The following is a 20,505-nucleotide window of genomic DNA, read 5'->3' on the forward strand; positions in this document are numbered from 1 at the left end:
CCCGGTGCCCACAAAGTGCTGTGTCAGCATTCGCGCTCCGCGTGCTGCCGCCTGCCCGGGCCGGGGCAGCTCCAGCATGAACAAATACCTGCAGTGTTTGTCGAGCCCCGGCAGCTCAGGTAACTCTTTCTGAAGTTTTTGGCGTCCTGCGGGGTGAGGTGGAGGTTTGGGGGGTGCGGCTGGGAAGGAGCAGCTGGAGAGAAGCGACTTCTCCAGGGAGGTTTCACGTGGTGGCCATTCATTGAGCAGGGACCTGAGTGTCACCTGCCTCTGGAATATGTGTGCCGTGCAAAAAGCCCACATTGGCTTTGGAGGGTCTGGTTTACAAGGGTTTTCTTTCCCCTGTGGATTTTGGATTTTTATTGAAGAGAGGTTTGTGCTGGGGTGTTGGGTTCTGTGGTTCAAAGTGGCTGTGGAGCTGCAGGTGTCCGAGACCTAAAGGAGCTGCAGAGTTTTAATTCCAGCTTTGAATTAAAGCCAGACAGGTTTTAAAAACAGTTGAAGTTTTGCTTTTAGCTTTTCATACATCACAGCAAAAGTGTTTTTAATATAATAGAATTTAATATAATACACCTTGAAAGGTGTTTTTCTTTAGCTTTCAACTTTGTTTCCCAAATATTCAGTTGTGACTAAGTTGAAATAGTTGAGTTTTGGGCTTTGTGGGTTTTTTTTCCTTGTCTCAAGCGGGAATTTTTCCCCCATGCTAGTTAAAGAATCAGACAGGTGTTGAGAAGATAACTTATCTACAGCATGCCAGAAAAAGGCTGGAAAATTAAAGGACTGGTCAGTGTTGCTGCTTGTGACTGTGCTGGTTGGAGTAAGTTTTCAAGGTGAAGTTGAATGGAGAGAAGTCGCCAGAATACTCGAAATATTTAATTTTGCTTTTTCTTTGAAAAGAAGACTTGCTCTGCTAATTGTATTTTTGAGTAGATCCTTAGTTTTATTACACAGGAGATGTGGAAATGGTTTCTGGGCTTTTTCTCAGAGGGAAAAACCAAGTCTCTGTTAAGTTTGTTTTGGGTTTTTTTCCCCAAACAGAATTTAAACTTCTGTATTTTGAAGAGTAACTTTATTGCTAAAATGAGAGGGAGAATGGAAAGATCTCCAAAGAATATCCAGATTTTCAAACAGTGAGACTCCTTCCAGCCTGTGCATGACAGGCTGTGGGGTCAGGGTGTATTTTGGGTGCCAGTCTTTGTCCTCTGCCTGTCCTGGCCAATCCAGCCAGTTGGGATTCTCACATTTTTCCTAAGTTATGGGAGCAATATGTCAGTGGTGTGATTTCCTCTTAGGAAAATGTCTCACAGACCTTGATGCTGTTCTCCAGCAGCGTGGGTGGGGCTGTCAGTGATCCTGGGCATGGAGGGATGGCAGTGATGGGTTGGTGTGGGCCAGGTCATCCTGTCCTGGCTTTTGCATCCCTGGATTGAGGGGGTGTTGCTGTGTGAGGCAGTGACAGCCCCAGGAGTCTTTGGGGACTCCCTGTGAGGCCACCAAGAGGGTGAAGCTGCCGTGCTCAGTGGCTTGAGGACCTTTCAGGTTCTTGTTTTGCTGCACCAGAGACAAAACTGCCTGTGAGAAGTGATACTTCCAAAAATGTAAAAGGTTTATTAAAACCTTATCAAAAATACAACAGAAGACTGAATAAAGAAAATATTACAGCACCTGCAGCAGAGGATTTTTCCCACCATGTGCTCACCCACACAATGGAGATTTTGCCTTTTAACCCTTTAGCCCCTCCCAAAGTTCTGTCCATTGGCTCCTTTGGTGTCCAGTGGTGGAGTTCACTTCCTTAAATCCTGATTGGAGGTCAGGTGCTGCCATAGTAACAATCCCACCCTCCCAAATGTCCCAAACCCAGGCCCCCCCTGACAACAGCACAAGGGGGGTAAAACACAACTATAAATCTATAAACTTCTCTTAATACATATACAGGATATTTGCCTTTTAATTGTGAGAGTCAAATATTGCATTACTCATCTATCACATGCCCAAAGTTGTGTTGCCTTGAATAAATTGAGGAGGTGGGTGCTGCATCCCAGGTTGTTTCTGTCTGAGCTGCTTGGTGGGATGTGCCCTGATGAGTTTCCTGCTGAGATGTTCCCTGATAACACTTCCAGCTTTGGAAGGACCCTCTGGAGCTGCTCTGGCTGAATGAACCCCCTTGGGCAGGTCTCTGTCTCAGGAGATCAGGACTGGGGACAAGGCCTGCAGGGACAGGAGCCTGGCAATGGCTCCCAGTGCCAGAGGGCAGGGCTGGATGGGATCTTGGGAACCAGGAATTGTGGAATCCATCCCTGGAATGGAATTCCCAGAGCAGCTGGGGCTGCCCCTGCATCCCTGGCAGTGCCCAAGGCCAGGCTGGACAGGGCTGGGAGCAGCCTGGGACAGTGGGAGGTGTCCCTGCCATGGCAGGGGTGGCACTGGGTGGGCTTGAACAAACCATAACCCACAAACCATTCTGGGATTGTGTGGAATTCTTTCAATGCCCAGCTGTGGCTCAGGGTGCTCCCAGGTGTGGCTGTGGCTGCAGGGGCCAGGGAGGAGCTGCCTGTGCCTGGGGAGCTCCTGTGCTGAGCTGAGCTGGGCTGAGCAGGCAGAGGGGGCAGTGCCACTGTGTTTGTGTCCCCAGTGGAAGGACACGACTCCAGTGAGGAGGGACAGGAGCCAGGCAATGGCTCCCAGTGCCAGAGGGCAGGGCTGGATGGGATCTTGGCAATCAGGAATTGTTCCCTGGCAGGGTGGGCAGGCCCTGGCCCAGGGTGCCCAGAGCAGCTGGGGCTGCCCCTGCATCCCTGGCAGTGCCCAAGGCCAGGCTGGACAGGGCCTGGAGCACCTGGGACAGTGGGAGGTGCCCAGGAATGAGATGGGCTTTGAGGGCCCTCCCAACCCAAACCATTCCCTGATTTCTCTCATGGCACTGCCTGCCCTCAGTCTGGGGTGGCTGAGCTGAGCAGGCAGCTCAGGGTGCAGTGCAGAGCTGGGGTCTGGCTCCTCTTGTCCCTCAGTGTGACCCTGGGGTTCAGCCCTTGGGGACAGGTGGCCCCATTGGCCACAACACCTGGGGAAACCAGCACTGCCCTGCTGGAACCCAGCAGGGCTAAAAATACCTTGGAGTGAGAGATGACTGTTCAGACTGTTTTTCGGTCTTGCTAATATCAGACTTTCTTTTCTCATATTAGCATCCTTTTTTCCATTAGAGAAATGACTGTAGAGGTTCATGATGTACTTTGAGGCTGTGGCATTAAATGCCTCCCCTGGAGGAACAAATCCAAGAAGTGCACAGGGATTTTTCTGCCTCTAATGCCTCTCAAACCTTGCTTCCTGGTGTTCCTTGACCAACACAGGGTTATCTCTGCTTTTAACACTTAATTTTATAATTAGATTTACTTTTGAAAAACACAAAAATGGAGCAAAACAAATCCTTGGACTAAGGTTGAAGAAACATTTTTCTTAGCTCCCCTTTGCTGCCCTCCTAACCTGTTTCCTCTGGATGATTATTTGAAATGTACTATTTTAAATCTCAGTGTTAATTATTTCCAAGTGGTTGCATATTATTGTTAAATTAATTGTTGGAAATTTGCTTTGGGTCTTGGTGAATGAGCTCTGTGCCAAAACCTGCCATTTCTTGTGTGCTCTTGAATTCTGAAGAGTAGCAGAACTCAGGCTGCTGGTAAAACCTCTCTGAAACATTCTGTTCTTGAGGCACCACTCTCCCTTCTGTGAAGTGTTAAATGCAAAGCTCAGAATGATTTTCCAGTGGTGATAATTTTTCTGCAATCACAGAGGTTGTCCCTTTGCTGAGTGCTGGCACTGTAAACACAGCAAGCTCTTAAGCCAACAGAGCTGTTCCGATGACGTGAAATAAAAATGCCTTTATTTCTTCCTTTTCCAAAGAGTCTCCAAACAGCTTTCACCTTCCCCACCTCCACATGAATTCCCCTTTTGTTGCCAGCTGCAGGTGACCCAGGGCAATGGGTGCCTGCAGCAGCAGCAGCAGGGCTTGAAAATCAAAAAGAGCTGTAAGATCATTGTCCAGCAGTCAGCCCAGCCACTAAACCATGGCCCCAGGTGCCACATGCACACCATTTTTGAGCACTTGCAGGGACAGGGACTCCAGCAGTTCCCTGGCAGCCTGTGCCAATGTCTGACAGCTCTTCCTGTGAAGAAATGTTCTCAGTATCCAATTTAACCCCCCCTGGCCCAGCCTGAGGCCGTTCCCTCTGCTCCTGTCCCTGTTCCCTGGAGCACAGCCCGGCCCCTGGGCTGTCCCCTCCTGTCAGGAGCTGTGCAGAGCCACAAGGGCCCCCTGAGCCTCCTTTGCTCCAGGCTGAGCCCCTTCCCAGCTCCCTGAGCCTCTCCTGGTGCTCCAGCCCCTTCCCATCTCTGTTTCCTCCCCTGGACACCCCCAGCCCCTCAGTGTCCTTCTTGTGGGTTCACTACAAGAAATGTTCAATGTCTTTTAACCCATGCTGGTCCCTCTGCAGCTTGGCCAGCAAAACCTTTTGTTTGGAATTCTTAATTGCTGTAAATTTGAAAGTTTCTAATTTTTGCAGCCTTTTTGGCTGGCAGCAGCTGAGTAGCTCTGTTGGATCTGGGAGAAGCAGTTGTCATCCAGTTGTCCAGAGCAGCTGTGGCTGCTGCATCCCTGGAAGTGCCCAGGGTTGGAGAGGGCTTGGAGCAGCCTGGGACAGTGGAAGGTGTCCCTGCCATGGCAAGGGTGGCACTGGATGAGCTTTAAGGTCCCTTCCAACCCAAACCAGTCTGGGATTCTGTTTCCCACATGCATTCAAGAGCTGGAGTCCTTTTCCAAAACCTGCAGGTTTGCATGATCGTTACAGCTCACCTGTGACACATTTGGGCTTTTCTGTAATTAAAGCATCTCAGCTGTGTGCTGTGGTAGGCCTGGACAAAAGAAAGACAGACTTTTCTCTGGAATGATTCACTGTAAAATAAGTTTTACCTTCACACAGGTGACCTTGTCCTCCCACTCTTCTTTAATGTCAGCCTTGTTTACTGCCCTTGCCTGTTGCCCAAACTAGAAGGACCAGTGAGGATTCTGGCTCAGAGAAGCTTTGTAATAATCCAGCTCCACCTTGGAACTGAAGCCTGGTGTCCCTCAATCATCCTGACAGTAACCAGGGAAAAAACCCATCAGCCTGGTTTTTTAGCTAGAATCTTGTTCTGTGTTTCTGTCTTTTCTGTGCTGCAATGGCTGATTTAAGCACAGCTCAGTTGGGTGTGTTCTAAAGCAGCTCTGGGTTAAATATAATGGTCTGCATAGAGACCTCTGTGTCTCTATTAATATAACAGATATAATTCTTAATGATATATTAATAATATTAATATCAACAACTTGTTTAATATTAATGACTTGTTTTCTATAATATTGATGGTAACCTCACCTTTTGTTTCTCATGTATCTGAGATAGAATAATTTATTAAAATAGTTTGTACTTTGAAAAGTGTTTAGTTCACAATCCTGCCAGGAGTTGGCATCTCAAGTCTCATTATCTTGTGATTCCCAGGGGTCAGAGCAGATTCTGCTCTCCACCCCTCCAAAATGAATTCCTTCACTAGGAGTGCCTCAGTCCTCCTGCTGCAGCAGAGCAGCAGCCCCAGTGCAGCTCATCCTGCACCCCCTGAGTGCCCAGCTTAGTGAAGGGAAGAGGAATAAAGGAGAACATGAAGCAGACTCCTTTGAGGTCAGCTCCCAGGGCAGGATCCTTCCCTTTGCTGGTTCCTGGGAGTGTGGTTTGGCAGCTGAAAAGCTGATTTCAAATGGCAGGTTGAACATCTGTGGTTTGGAGACTTGTGTGCTTATGCCTCATCATATATGTATACATATAAATAGATACAAAATTGATATAAAATAAATCTATAAATATAAAACTATAAATAATCATATAAAACATAAAATATAATATATAAATGTAAACATCATTTAAAAAATATAATTATTTCACAACTATACTAAAATATAAATATTTCACTATACTAAAATATAAATACATAATTTATATAAATTATATAGATGTTGTACATTATATAATGTATAGAGCATAAATTATATTTATATATAGATAAATATACATTTATATATTTATATAAGTCTATATTTATGTTTATATATTTATATGAATAATATTTATATACATATATATTTATATTCATATAAATATAAATAAATATAGTCCTATATAAATATACATTTTTATTTATATCTAAATATTTTTGTATGAATGTTATAATATATATAAAATGTTGTATATATAAAAAATATATTTATATATATTATAACATTTATACAAAAATATGTAAAAATGTTATATATGTATTTAAAAATATATTTTTGTATATTTTTTTGCATAAATTAAACTTCTCCTGCCGTGTTTCTGCTGCATTCTCTGCAGATGCCTCGTGGCCAGAGGGGATGGTGCTGATGGGCATCCTGGAGCCTCTTACCCAAGTCTTTCATGGGCAGGCAGCCTTTGATCAGCAGTGCTGGAGAATCCATCAGGCCTCCCCCACACTTGCACAGAGCTCCTTCCCTGCCCTGTCTCACAGCCTGTGGCATGTCCTGAGGTTATAATGTGTGTTTTCATCATTCCAGCCACAGAAAATGTGCCAGGAGTTTTGTGCTGGAGATAAGCAGCAGCCACCATGTCTGTGCTGGGCTTGCCTCCTGCTTGCCCTGATCCTGATATGTTTAAAATAGTTTGGTTTTCTGCATGTACAAGATGCCTTTTGTTTAGTTAGGGTTTGTTGCTTTTTTTTGGCAAGTCTCTAGATCCAGACTCTGAGTTCTCTGTTTGCAGGCCATCTGATATTTAGCCCTGCATGAATTATCAGCCTTTCAGCTGTTCCCTTCAAATATTTGTGCTGCATTTTAGGTTTCAGTCCAGATTTAGAGGGTAGTAGCTGACTCCTGCAGGCTTCAGTGCACTGCTGCTTTCTGCCAGTGTGGAGCTGATGTTTCACCCCATGGTCAGACATGAGCTCTCTGCTCCTTCTCACTTCTTAGGCTGATCTTATCCCTAACAACTCTGATAATCTCTACATAGCCTTGCCTTGATGCTGCTGCTGTTTGCATATGGGTTTGTTCACGTTTTTGCCTTGTTACCTGCTTTTCTTCAAGCTTTCTAACCAGGAATTGCTCTGTCCCTGGTTTGTCCCAGGGAGGAGCACACCTTGGCTTTGGGAAGACTCTGGGTGTCATCATTACAGCTCTCTGCCATAGCTGGAGGGGAACTGGCTGCAGAAGTAGCACCTTGTTCCTGTTTCCCCACGTTTGTGGCTCTGAGCAGGGCTCAGGCAGGCCTGTGGAAGGGGGTGACATCACACTGCCATTGCCCCAGAGTCCCTGTTCAATCAGGAGCTAATTGATTTGGAAAAAAACCTTGCAAACCCAAAGGGATGAAAAGTATTTTCTGAAACTGCTGCCTTTATTTTAACCCAGCCTTTTTCATTCTGCTTCCTTGGGGGCCAGTTCTGCCAACCACTAGACAGATCCTTTTCCTGTTGCCAAAGGAAGTTTTGCATTTATGTATTGTCTCTAAAAAACCCCAAACCCACCCCTGCCTCCCCCCAAAAAACCCCAAACCCCTCAGTCTTATGAGAATGATAGAAACAGCTCTTTTAACCCTGTTTCTGACTGTTATGAGAAATTCTCTCATCCCTCTTAGACGTGAGATTTTTTTAATTTTCTGTTTTCTTTCTGTTTGCTTTTTGTTTGGTTCTTATGCTTATCCATGTTGGAGAGCCAGTTTTGTACTGTCCTTGTAGCAGAGAACAAAAAGCTCCTCTGGAATGTCAGCACCTAGAGATGCTGTGATAAAACAAGGATTAAAAACAGCTCAAAGTCAAAAAGCAGCTGTTAATGTTCCTGAGGCTTCTGTCATTGAGTCCTGGAAGGATGTGGGTTGGGAGAGACTTTAAAAATCATCCAGTGCCACCCCCACCATGGGCAGGGACACCTTCCTCAATCCCAGGGTGCTCCAAGCCCTGTCCAGCCTGGCCTTGGGCACTGCCAGGGACCCAGGGCCATCCTCTCTGATCTTCCACAGCTCCATGCAGGCTCTGGCATCCTCACTGCAGTCGTGTCCTTCCACTGGGGACACAAACACAGTGGCACTGCCCCCTCTGCCTGCTCAGCTCAGCTCAGCTCAGGAGCTCCCCAGGCAGAGGCAGCTCCTCCCTGGCCCCTGCAGCCACAGCCACACCTGGGAGCACCCTGAGCCACAGCTGGGCATTGAAAGAATTCCACAGAATCACAGAATGGTTTGTGGGTTATGGTTTGTTCAAGCCCAGCCAGTGCCACCCCTGCCATGGCAGGGACACCTCCCACTGTCCCAGGCTGCTCCCAGCCCTGTCCAGCCTGGCCTTGGGCACTGCCAGGGATGCAGGGGCAGCCCCAGCTGCTCTGGGCACCCTGGGCCAGGGCCTGCCCACCCTGCCAGGGAACAATTCCTGATTGCCAAGATCCCATCCAGCCCTGCCCTCTGGCACTGGGAGCCATTGCCTGGCTCCTGTCCCTGCAGGCCTTGTCCCCAGTCCCTCTGCAGCTCTCCTGGAGCCCCTTCAGGCCCTGCCAGGGGCTCTCGGGTGTCCCTGGAGCCTTCTCTTGTCCAGGCTGCATGTGGAAGAGAGGCCATCAAAGGGACTTTTCTGGAAAGGGGAATGTGGAAAAGGGAGATGTGGATGCTCTGAGTGGTTGTGTTGTGTTGCCTGTTGTAGTTTTTCCTTCCTGCCAGCAGCTCTCAGTTTGTCAGTTCAGATCAGAGTGGTTTTCCTGCAGCTGCCATGAGAATCACTGAGCCTTGAGGAATATTGGAGGTGAGCATTGGGTGTTGGCACTGGGAAGTGAGAACCTGATCCACAGTTTCTCACTTCTCCTCTTTCCTCCTTGGTGGCTTCATTGAATTTAGCAGATCGTTCTGAGCACAGTCAGCTCCCCTTGGGCCTAACAGAGTGATTATTCTTTGGTGCCCTGAAGAATATTTAATTTATAGAGCTTTTCCATGAGTCTTAAAAGCACTTTGTTAACAGATCTTTAGTCCTGGGAGTAAGTTTTACAGTCTGGTTTAGTCTAGACCAGAGAACATCACTGGTGGCTTTTGGTATCCTATGTTTATTTATTCTGTGGTGCAAGAGACATTGGTTTTGGTTGTGTCATTCAGTGTTGGGATTTGATCAGAGCAGACCAAAAAGACCTCATTTTAAATTTTACTTGAATTGCTGACAGTAAATAATTTTTTTTCCCTTTCCAGAGCGAGGATATGATCCCTACAACCCCGAGCTGCCCAGGCCCTCTCTGGAGGTGGAGGATGGCTTTCTGGCTGACATTACAGATGTCACACCTGGAATTCTGGAGCTGGAGCTGGTCAACAAGGCCATCGAGGCAGTGAAGAACGAAGTGGAGAGGGAGCAGAAGAAGTACGAGGAGCTGCTGGAAACCACGAAGGAGTTTGGTGCTTCAGAGGGCTCCTCACTCATTTCAAACGCACCTGTGACAGCTGCTGGGCCTCAGAATGATTCCTTTGCCTCCTTGGAGTACAATCCAGGGAGCTACAACTTCACTAATAACTCAGACTACAACCCCACTCCTCTGGCTGCTGCTGGCTGCTCCAGTAAATACACTTTGGATTCCTCCCGCTCCAAAGGCAGCTCCCTGGAGTACGTCCCCAAGGCTGTGGTGCAGAATAAAAAATACAGCAGCACTGTCACTAACAACAAATATGTGATTGATGACTCCAAGCCTTCCACAGACTTGGAATATGACCCCCTTTCCAATTACTCTGCCAGGCTGTTGGGCAAAGGCACAACCAAGGGGTCCAAAAGGGACAGGGCCTCTGATTATGAGGACTCCTACTCTCCATCAAGGAAGAAGCTCTGTGAAGATCCTGATGATGATGAGGTGTTGGCCAGGTTCTCCTCCTCTGAAGATGAGGCTGAGGTGGAATATAAAACAGCTTCTGGTAGTTCACCCTCAAAAGCTGGTTCTGAGAGTGAGTCAAACGAGTCCTCCAGCAAAGAGCAGAGCTCAAAAGTGGAAGGCTCTGCTTCCCAGGGGAGCAAAGAAGCATCACAGCACAGGGAGGACCTTCCAAATTCACAGAAAAACCTTGCCAAGAACTCATCAGACAAGAACTCAAAGGCAGCGAAGTTGTGTTCTGGTAAGAACAACAAGGAAATTGAAAATAAAAACAAAGACTCCAAAGACAAAACAAAAAAGAAGAAAACCGATGTTAGTAAAGCAGCAGGCCTCAGTGAGGCTGGGAAGAAGGAGAAAAATAAAAATGCAGACAAAGACAAAGTGCTCAAGAAAGAAGAAAAATTAAAAACCAAGAACGAAGAGAAAAACTGCAAAGACAAAAGCGTCAAAGTGAAAACAGATGGGAACTTGAAAAAACCTGAAAAACAGAAGTCAGAAAAAGTGGATGGGTGTAAGAAAGAAAAATCCAAGTCCAGCTCCAGCAGTTCAGGGAAAAACAAGAGCGAAGGTGTCACCAAGGGCACAGAGAAAGTGGGGAGCAGCAAGAAGGATCCTCAGAGCAAAACAGCTGATGTGAAAAATGGCAAGGAAAGTTCTGGTCATAAAAACAAGGAGAAAGGGCCCAAGAGCTCCCTGGAGAGAAAGAAGGACAAGGTCACTTGTGCAGGACAGGGAGACCCCAAGAAGGGTCGGAAGCAGCAGAGTTTGAGTCACGTGGACCTGTTTGGGGATGAGAGTGGAGATGAGGATGACAAAGGCCGGCCTTTGTCCTCCTCATTGCTTGATGTGAGCTCAGACTTGGATGGGGCTGACTCTGGCTCAGCCTCTGACAGTGACAGGGACAGGACAAAGAAAGCAAAGCGCTCCAAGTTGTCCAAGTCCTCCTCATCTTCCTCTACATCTGATGACATTGATTATTCCATCCTTGAGAAAGATGTGGACTTCGAGTCAGATCCCATGGAGGAGTGTCTCAGGATCTTTAATGAATCTAAAGATGTGAAAACTGAAGACAAGGGAAGGCTGGGCAAACAGGTAATGCTGGGTTGGGGGTGTTGGTTCTCTCCCTTCCAAAGGTGGGAGGATTCTGGTTTGGTTTAGTGGTGCTGCTTATCTCAAGTAGCTGAAGAGGGAGACTCCATGTGTTGGAAGAGTCTCTTCCTTGTTGTGACTGAGTGCCTGGAAGTGTTTGCTCCTGAATTTACCTGTTGGATTCAAAGCTGCTGTGAAATGCAAGAGTTCAGTCCCCTCTTGTGTGGAAGGCTTTCAGCTTTCAGATTATCAATTACTTCTGTCTCCATCTGGCCTGGGAACCCTGGGGGTGTGGATGGCTGGAGAAAAGGCTGCAGGGAGTGAGTTTGGGGGTTTCAAAGCCAATCTAAGGTTGCCAGCCTGGGCACTGCCTTCCTGTTGCAGCAGAGTTTAAGGAACATGGGGGGAGGTAGAACCTGGACAGGGTGTTGGTGCAAGTAAGGCCAGTATTTGTCAGACACTTTGGAGACTCCCCAAATTCATCTTTCCTATTCTAAATGCATACTACAGGTAGTTCCTCAGGATCTCTGGATACCTTGTGGGTGGTTCAAGCAAGAAATGGAAGGTAAAATTTCTTCCAGTGGTGCCAGGGGCTTCAGACTAAGGAGAACTAAAAGACAGTATTTACATAACAAAAAAATAATTGAAGGGTGCATAATCTGTAGCAGGAATTTCTGATCAGTGAATTCAGAAAGTGCTGAACCAGGGGCTGCCACTCACAGCAATCAGTTAATTGTGGCCTGGAGTGACAAAACTCAGCTGTCAGCAGCTGTGGCTCCTTTGCCTCTCTGTGCTGAGGTTTGGTGTCCTGCTCCTTGGGGAAGGAGGCTCACTGCAGCACAGGGATGGATCCTTCTCTGGGAGATGGGTGTCTGTGGGTGGGATTGGTCATGGGGCATTGTTTTTGTTTATGGAGTGATTTCCTAGATGGACCCGTTGTGGTTTGACACTGGCCAAACACCAGGCACCCATGGAAGTCACTCACTTGCCCTCCCCTGCTACAGCTGCACAGAGGAGAGAAAAAATTCAAACCAAGGGTTCATGAGTTGACCAGAAGAGAATAATCCAAGGGCTCAACTTAGAGGTACAAAGTGAGTTTATTGCTAACAAAATCAGAATATAATGAGAAGTAAAAGAAGCCCTTAAAACAGCTTTTTCCACCCCAGCCCCTCCCTCCTTCCCACTGACAGTGCAGGGAGAGAGGCCATGGGGGTTTGGTCAGTTCATCAGTGAGATTTTCTTCCACTGCTCTGGGAGAGGACCCCTGTGAGACTGTGGGGTCCCTCCAAGGGGGGAGAGCTCTCCATGAATTTCTCCAATGTGGGGCCACTCCCAGGAGCAGCAGCCCTGCCACACCTGCTGCAATGAGAGTCCCTTCCATGGGCACACAGCCCTTCCATGGGCACACAGACCCCCAAAAACTGCTGCAATGTGAGTCCCTTCCATGGGAACACAGCCCCCCAAAAACTGCTGCAATGTGAGTCCCTTCCATGGGCACACAGGCCCCCCAAAAACTGCTGCAGTGTGAGTCCCTTCCATGGGCACACAGCTCTTCCATGGGCACACAGCCCCCCAAAGCTGCTGCAATGAGAGTCCCTTCCATGGGCACAGAGCCTTTCCATGGGCACACAGCCCCCCAAAACTGCTGCAATGAGAGTCCCTTCCATGGGCACACAGCCCTTCCATGGGCACACAGCCCCCCAGAACTGCTGCAGTGTGAGTCTCATCCACGGGCACAGAGCCCCCCAGAACTGCTGCAGTGTGAGTCCCTTCCAAGGGCACACAGCCCCCCAGAACTGCTGCAATGAGTCCCAACCATGGGCACACAGCCCTTCCATGGGCACACAGCCCCCCAAAACTGCTGCAGTGTGAGTCCCATCCATGGGCACAGAGCCCCCCAAAACTGCTGCAGTGTGAGTCCCTTCCATGGGCACACAGCCCCCCCAAAACTACTGCAATGTGAGTCCCTTACATGGGCACAAAGCCCTTCCATGGGCACATAGCCCCCCCAAAACTGCTGCAATAGGGTCCCTTCCATGGGCACACAGCCCCCCAAAACTGCTGCAATGTGAGTCCCTTCCACAGACACACAGCCCCCCAAAACTGCCGCAGCGTGAGTCCCTTCCATGGGCACACAGACCCCCAAAACTGCAGGAATGAGGGTCCCTTCCATGGGCACACAGCCCCCCAAACTGCTGTGACATGGGTGCAGTGCTCCAAGGCCAGGCTGCTCCAGTCTGGAAGTGGGGCCCCTCTCTCTCCACTGGGTCTCCCACTGGATCACAGCCCCCTCCAGGCATCCACCCAGCATGGGCACCTCACCCATGGGCTGTGGATGGATCTCTGCAGCCTCCATGGATCTCTGCATCCCCCATGGATCCCCATGGGCTGAGAGTGGATTTCTGCATCCTCTGTGGATCCCCATGGGCTGAAAGTGGATTTATGCATCCTCCATGGACCTCCATGGGCTGAGAATGGATCTCTGCATCCCCCATGGGTCCCACAGGCTATGGGTGGATCTCTGCATTCCCTGTGGATCCCACAGGCTGTGGGTGGATCTCTGCATCCCTATGGATCCCCAGGGGCTATGAGTGGATCTCTGCATCCCCCATGGGTCCCACAGGCTGTGGGTGGATCTCTGCATCCCTATGGATCCCCAGGGGCTATGAGTGGATCTCTGCATCCCTATGGATCCCCCAGGCTGTGGGTGGATCCCTGCATCCCTATGGATCCCCAGGGGCTGCAGGGGCACAGCTGCTTCACCATGGTCATCACCACAGCCTGCAGAGGAATCTCAGCTCTGGTGCCTGGAGCACCTCCTGCCCTTCCTTCTCTACTCACCTTGGGGTGTCCATGTTGTTTCCCTCACATGTTCTCACCTCCTCTTCTTTAGCTGGAATTAAAACTGCATGCCTCACTTTATTTTGATTTTCTTCTTTAAATCTGTTATCACAGAAGTGTTACCATCTCCTCTAATTGGCCCAGCCTTGACCAGCAGCATGTCCATCTTCAGAGCCATCAGGGATTGGCTCTGCTGGACATGGTGGAAGCTTCCAGCAGCTTCTCTGTGCATCAGAAGCCACCTCTGTGCATCCCTCCAAAACCAGACACCAAGCTCTGTAAAACCAGCACAACCCTGTGTTGTTTGGGCTCAGTAATGTGCCAGGCCTTGGCATGGAGCTCAGGGCAAGGTTCTGCCCCCCGAGGCTGCTGGGCACTGCCCAGGCTCCCCAGGGAATGGTGCCAAGGCTGCCACAGCTCCAGGAGCTCCCAGGGCTGCTCAGGGTGGGGTTCTTGGGGTGGCTGGGCAGGGATGGGGCTGCACTGATCATCCCTGAGGGTCCCTTCCAGCCCAGGATGCTGCAGGATTCTGTGATTGCAGGAGCTGCATGTGGCAGTGCAGTGCTTTTCTGCCTGGCACAATTGCACTGTGAGAGTTTATTAGGGGTGTAAGTGAATTACCAAACCCTGGGGTTCCTGGGGAGCCAGGTGAGTCAGGGTGCCCCTTGTGGTGATGAATACAGGCTTGTCCCAAGTGCTGCCTGAGCTCATCCCTGAATCCAGCCTTGGCTCTGCTGCTGAATTTCAGAGATTGTCAGGCTCATGTCAGAGTTTTGCCAGGAGCAGTTTTGAGAAACTGAAAACAAGATTGTCTGGAGAGCAGCTGGAGTTCTGAGAAACAAAACACTTCACAAGTTTCTATCAATTAACAACTGAGTCAAATTTCAAGCAGATTTCCAAGTGGTTCCCTTGTCCAGGAGCAGCTCTGAGGTGTCAGCTCGAAGCAGCTTTGGCTGGAGAGGTGTTTCTGCCTCCTGCTGAGTTTCTGGATGTGAGCTGGGCTGTGTCACCAGAGTCTCCCTGCAGTGACAGCTGTGGCTGAACCTGCAGAAAATATTTCCCTAAATGTGGGGTGAGGGCACCGTGGTTTGGTGTTGAGCAGGTGTCAGCACCTGCCCAAGGCAGAATGAGTCAGTTCCCAACTTCTTAAAAACCAATCCACCCTAAACCCCCTGGACTCTGAAAATGCCATGGGAGGTGAGGAGTGTGAGTGGCTGCCAGGGGAGGGCTGGTCAAGGCTCCTGTGCCAGGTAAGGCTGATCCTGCCCCATGCCAGCTCATGGAGCTGCTGCTGGGGTGAGAATGTCCTGCTACTGTTCCTTGGTGGCTTCTGGAAGGTTCTTGTCACTGGCCCAGCAGCTGGCCACGTGTTCCCACCTGTCCTCTGCAAGGTTAACCCAAAAGGAGACTTCCCACATCTCCTTCTTGTAAGGGATCTTCAAGTCTGTTCTCCTGTTCTTTTGTTTTCCAGGCATCCAAAGAGGAAGCAAATGAAGAAAAGACAGAAGATAATTTAACTACCTTGTTTCCTGGCCAAAAAAGAAGGATCTCTCATCTTGTCAAACAAGGAAATGTAAGTGCAGATTTAGAAGCAGATTAGTTCAGGTTGTTCCAAGTGAGGATTTTCTGTCCTGACCCTGGAAAAGGCTGCACTCCCAGGGCCAGGCAGCAGTGTGAGAGCTGTTTGTGCTGGAATCAATTTATGGCTGTTTTATTTCCTCTCTTTCCAATTCCTCAAAAATCTCCCATGTTTAGGATCTTTTAAAAGTGGCAGCAAAACAAAAAACCTTCCTAAAACCAAGGGTAGGCTGGGAAGAGTGAATGAATTGTGCTCTTGGTAACCCTTTGGGATAGGTTGGGGTGTTCATTTTTCTCCAGTATAGCTTAATTTAGAGATTTCAATAAAAAATAACTGGACACAAGGTTACTCTGTATCTGCTGGTATTTTTCTGTGCCTTGTGGATCTAAAAGATACTACAGGGATTTGGTCAGATGTTTAAAACCATTGCCTTACATCTGCTCTGAATCAGCCAAGATCTCAGCAGTATTTGTTTGGATACTCTTCTTTCCCAATTGTACAAATACAGAGGAGAAAAATTAAAACAAAACAAAAGCAAAGAAGAAGCAAAAAAATCTGATTTTTTTATTCCTTTCTCCCTGGGATTTTAATTCATGTGTTCTCTGAGGGTTTAATGTGTTTCCCTCCAGGTGCTGATCTCAGATTAGTTTTATGTTGCAGCTGGATAAGAGTGGAGCCTTGTGCACTAATTTGAGCTGGGTAGTCCAAATTAATTGTTCTGCCTTTCCTCTCTGCCTAGGAAGGATTTTTTTGCCTTTAATAATTTGAAGCCCTGGGGTCAATACAATGGGTTTTATTTAACTACATATCTCCAGCCAGTTCATGTGGTTTGATAAGGGCCCTTTCTTCCAAAGTGAAGAGATAAGAGACTGAAGCAAATGGCTTGGAAATTCATTAACTCAAATATTTATTGCAAAGAGGCACCTTTTAGACATGTACAAACCTTTAAATATATTTTCTTAATGTGACAGCTGATCCAAAAATGCTTTCCAAAGATGGGAGCCCCAGCAGAGCCTTTGCTTGGGCAAACAGAGCTGATCTGGTGTGCTCAGCTGCCAGGGCAGCTCCAGGACCTGCATTCCCTGCAGTTTCTCAGCTCAGAGCAGCTCCCAGCTCTGCCCAGGAGGTGCTGTAACACCTCAGCTGCCACTTTTCACCTCAGAACGTGCTTTGCTGTGTCCCTCCAAGTGGAATATTTGCTCAGTCTTGCTCATGATTTATGGCTCAGGGACTGAGAGGAGAAGGGGAGGGAGCCGAGTTCGGGGTTGGTTGCCAGGGGAAATGGGGGCCAAAGGAATTGCAGGTGAGGCAGAAAATGAGTGGCCTGTGCTGCTTGGAAGTCTGTAATTATAATTTAATGTCTGACTGCACCCAGTTTGGTATCCAGAAGCTGCTGTCAGCATCAGAGGCCGGGAATGCAGGAGGTGCCAGCTTTGCCCCCAGGTGTTTCACTGGGCCACCCTCCTCCAAGGAGATTCCAGGAGGGAAGGCCTGTTCCTCACATTTCAAAGGCTGTTAAGTAGAGGGAGAAGTTTGTACTACTGCTGCTTCTCTTGCACTTGTGCTGCTAGGAAACTTCTCTCTTTGCTGACATAATTTCTGGCACTTTTCCTGCAAACCTAAATTTGGCCATCAAAGGAAGCTCGTGTGGAACCTGTTTGTGCTGTAACTGAGGTGCCTCCAGAAGTGGGCAGGGACAGAGCCTGTTTGAAATTCAGAAAATCAGTTTATGTAATGCTCTGATCCCATAAATACTTCTCTGTGAGGCTTTTAAGCAGTTCCAGGGCTGCAGAGAGGTGGGAGCTGCTGTGCTGCAGAGGTGGATGCAGGTGTCCTCAGGGAGGGAGCAGTGGAGCTCAGTGTCCTGTGGCAAAGAGTGGAGAAGTGGTGTCACTTTTTTATTGCAGTAAAAAGCAAAGAATGCAGCACAGGGCAAGGTCTGTGTGCTAGGGCAAGGCTGAGGGTGTTGATAGAGCCCAGGACTGGGCTGGGCACAGCCACTAAAAGCAGCTCATGAATTGAGGAACGTGCCAGTGAGCTGGGAGGCCTTCCCAGAGCATGAATCATTAATGCCATGTTTGTTAAAGGATGACTCTTAATTATTTCATTCTGGAAGACACTTGAGGTGTTGTCCTCTCAAAACCCTGTACTTGCTAACAGAGGGCTTGAGGAGAAGGGACCTTTCTGGGGGGTGTGGATGGAGCAGGGGAGCTGCTGGCCCTAAATGCTGTTTGTGTGTGCAGGCAGAGACCCCGAGCAAGCCGGTGGTGCGGCCCTACCGTCCCCCCACAGCCCAGGAGGTGTGTTACCAGAGGATCCAGCTGGCTCAGCAGCAGGCAGCACAGCTGGCTGGGGCTGTTCAAAAGACCTCTCTCTGTTTGCCAGGAGAAAAGAGGAGGATTGCTCACGTGCCAAATGCAGCCCTCACCGCAGCGGCCAAGCAAAGTAAGCCAGCAGTGGGATGTGGGGTCACTGTCCTGTCCTTCCCCTGGTTAAAGGCTCTACCCTGTTTATATTTCTCCTGAGCACGTGTGAAACTGTCAGGGGATGTGTAGGACTGGCCACGACTTGAATCTCTGCTGGAGGTGTCCAGTGGAAGGTCTTTCCCTGAGAAATTCCACCCTGTTGTGAAAAGCAGCAGGTCAGACGTGTCCAGCCTGATCTGTCTCACCCAACCTCCCTCACTTCAGCCTCTCCTTTTTCTGTTTCTTCCTTGGATTGTGTTTGCTCTTCATTCCCTCTTCCATTGGAGCCTGGAGGGGGCAGGAGCTGGAGGGAAGTGCTAATGAAGGCTCCTTGCTGTGCCTTTGTGGTGGAAGGACTCAGAGCTGACGTGTGGGGTGTCAGTGCCTCCAGCTGACAGAGTTACCTCTTTAAACTCTGCTGACTCAGTCACCCCAAAACAAACCCAAATGAGACACGTTTCCTGGCAGATGATTTCTTCATCCTTGCCTGCAAGGTGGTAAAATTGCCCAATTTGTGTCCCTTTGGAGACCTGGATTTGAGAAAATCACAGCTTGCAGTACTGGCCTTTGATAGTGAGTTCATTCTGGCAGCCTGGAGCCCAGTGGCAGGATTTGTACCTGAGTGTTTTGTGTTCCCTGCAGGCCTTGGGAGCAGTAAGACAGCTGTTGGTGGCAGGAGTGTCACACCTTCCAATGACTCTGAAGCCTCCACCCTTCCTCTGAAGCCTTGCACCTTGGCTGGGATGGCTTCCAAGACCACCAGCACCATCGTGCCCAAAAGGGTAGCACATGTTCCCTCCTTACAGGTAAGGGGAATTTGAATTCTTTCCTGTCATTCCCCAGGGAGGGTGGAATGTTTGATCCTGCTGTTCCAAACTTAGCACTCCCTGAGAGTGGTGTTTTGATTATGTTGATTGAGTGGGTTTGTTTCTTCCTGTGGTTTTCCTAGATAGCATTGTATAAAAAATTAAACACTCAAGGGGTAGGAGCTTAAAAAGGTAGAAATACTTAAATGCTGCTCTGATCTCTGTAAATATTGATGACTTGTCTCCAATTTGAGCCTTCTCTTGTGCTGACTGGCCTGGGTGTGTTTGGGTCAGGGGCTTGGAACCTCCTGTGCTCAAAAGCCAGGGGTGGATTCATGGCCTTGCCAGGCTCTGTGGGCCACACTGGTGGTTATGAATAATGTCCCTCTGTGACCTAGATAATAAAATGTCAGCACTGAACTTTATGCTGGTGGTGGTTTTTAAAGAAAAGACTATTTTGTCTTTGTTAGTTGCTTTTGTTTTGTTTCTCTTTACCCCCTGGGATCTCTGCCCAGCCTTTGGGTGCCTTTGTTATGAGTTCCTAAGCAAAGTGACTGGACACAGGGAATGGCTCCCACTGCCAGAGAGCAGGGTTAGATGGGATCTTGGAAAGGAATTTGTGGCTGTGAGGGTGGGCAGGCCCTGGCAGAGGGTGCCCAGAGCAGCTGGGGCTGCCCCTGCATCCCTGGCAGTGCCCAAGGCCAGGCTGGACAGGGCTGGGAGCAGCCTGGGACAGTGGGAGGTGTCCCTGCCATGGCAGGGGTGGAGTGGGATGATTTTTAAAGCCCCTTCCCACCCAAACCATTCTGGGATTCTGTTAAGTCCCTCCTTTCCTGGTACTTGCTAAGACAACTGAGAGCAGAATTCCCCCTGGAGCAGCCTGGGATGGCATAAGGAGCTGTGTGCTGGAGTGCATGGCAGAACTGTTAGTGCCAGGACTTGGTTAAAGATCCCTTTATTGATGATGCTTTGTGTCAAGATCTGTCATAACTTGCTCTGATTATTTCTAGAAGAGTGAAAAGTAATTTTTTTCCTTTCCCACCCAAACTGCCACCATAGTAACGTAGAACTTGAAGCTGATTAAAAATAAGAGAAATAAGTGAAAGGATAAAATATTTAACAGAGTTACAGAGGTGCTTAAGGATATAATATTAGAGGTTGAGAATTTATATATTTAATGGAAAAGACCAAATCCCTTTGAACAGGGCATCAAGGTGAGAGTCTCCTGGAGAAAATGAGCACTTCTCTCATTGGGATAGGACCAGTTGCTCCCCTTGGAACAAGCTCACACCTTCCACAGAGTTGTTTTTATTCCAGATTGCAGCAGATGGCTTGGTTTATGGATATCTCTTGGGTGGGATGGAGGACAGCTGACAAAACAATTGGGTGTTTTAGAGATGAATGAACATTTTCCTCTCTGAAAAAGAGACAAGTGTGCTGTGATGTGGGGGATAAACTGGTGTGAAATGGAAAGCTGCAGTGGTGGCTCACAGCTCAGCCCAACATGCAGCTTTTGGAGAACATGCCATTAAATGGAAGGGGGCAAATCCTTTTAGGAACCTCATGATTGGCATGAAAAATGGAAGAAAACCCCCAATGCAGTCAATTTACAGGAATGCCCCAGGAAGTGGGGGTGGGATAAGTTACAGCCTGGCAGGAGGGGCCTCCTGTTCTCTCTTCAGAGCCAGAGCACCAAACCTGTGTGTGGTGCCCATCACTGGTGGTGTGTGTTCATGGCTCCAGAGGTGCTTGGTGCCATCCTAGCCTTGGCCCTCTCAGTGGAAATGTCAG

At 48.6% G+C, this 20,505-nt stretch overlaps 1 protein-coding gene across 1 annotated transcript in view; it reads left to right on the forward strand.

The window, feature by feature from the left end:
- The window catches only part of REXO1 (RNA exonuclease 1 homolog), a 49,957-nt gene that overhangs the window by 8,372 nt on the left and 21,080 nt on the right, over positions 1-20,505 (forward strand). The window contains exons 2-5 of the mRNA XM_054650312.2: positions 9,270-11,026; positions 15,336-15,437; positions 17,687-17,888; positions 18,551-18,714. Of these exons, the coding sequence (XP_054506287.2) occupies positions 9,270-11,026; positions 15,336-15,437; positions 17,687-17,888; positions 18,551-18,714 (2,225 nt within the window). The remainder of the gene's footprint in view (positions 1-9,269; positions 11,027-15,335; positions 15,438-17,686; positions 17,889-18,550; positions 18,715-20,505) is intronic.

This window comes from Agelaius phoeniceus, chromosome 29 (assembly GCF_051311805.1).
Source record: "Agelaius phoeniceus isolate bAgePho1 chromosome 29, bAgePho1.hap1, whole genome shotgun sequence".
NCBI classification, from domain to species: domain Eukaryota; kingdom Metazoa; phylum Chordata; class Aves; order Passeriformes; family Icteridae; genus Agelaius; species Agelaius phoeniceus.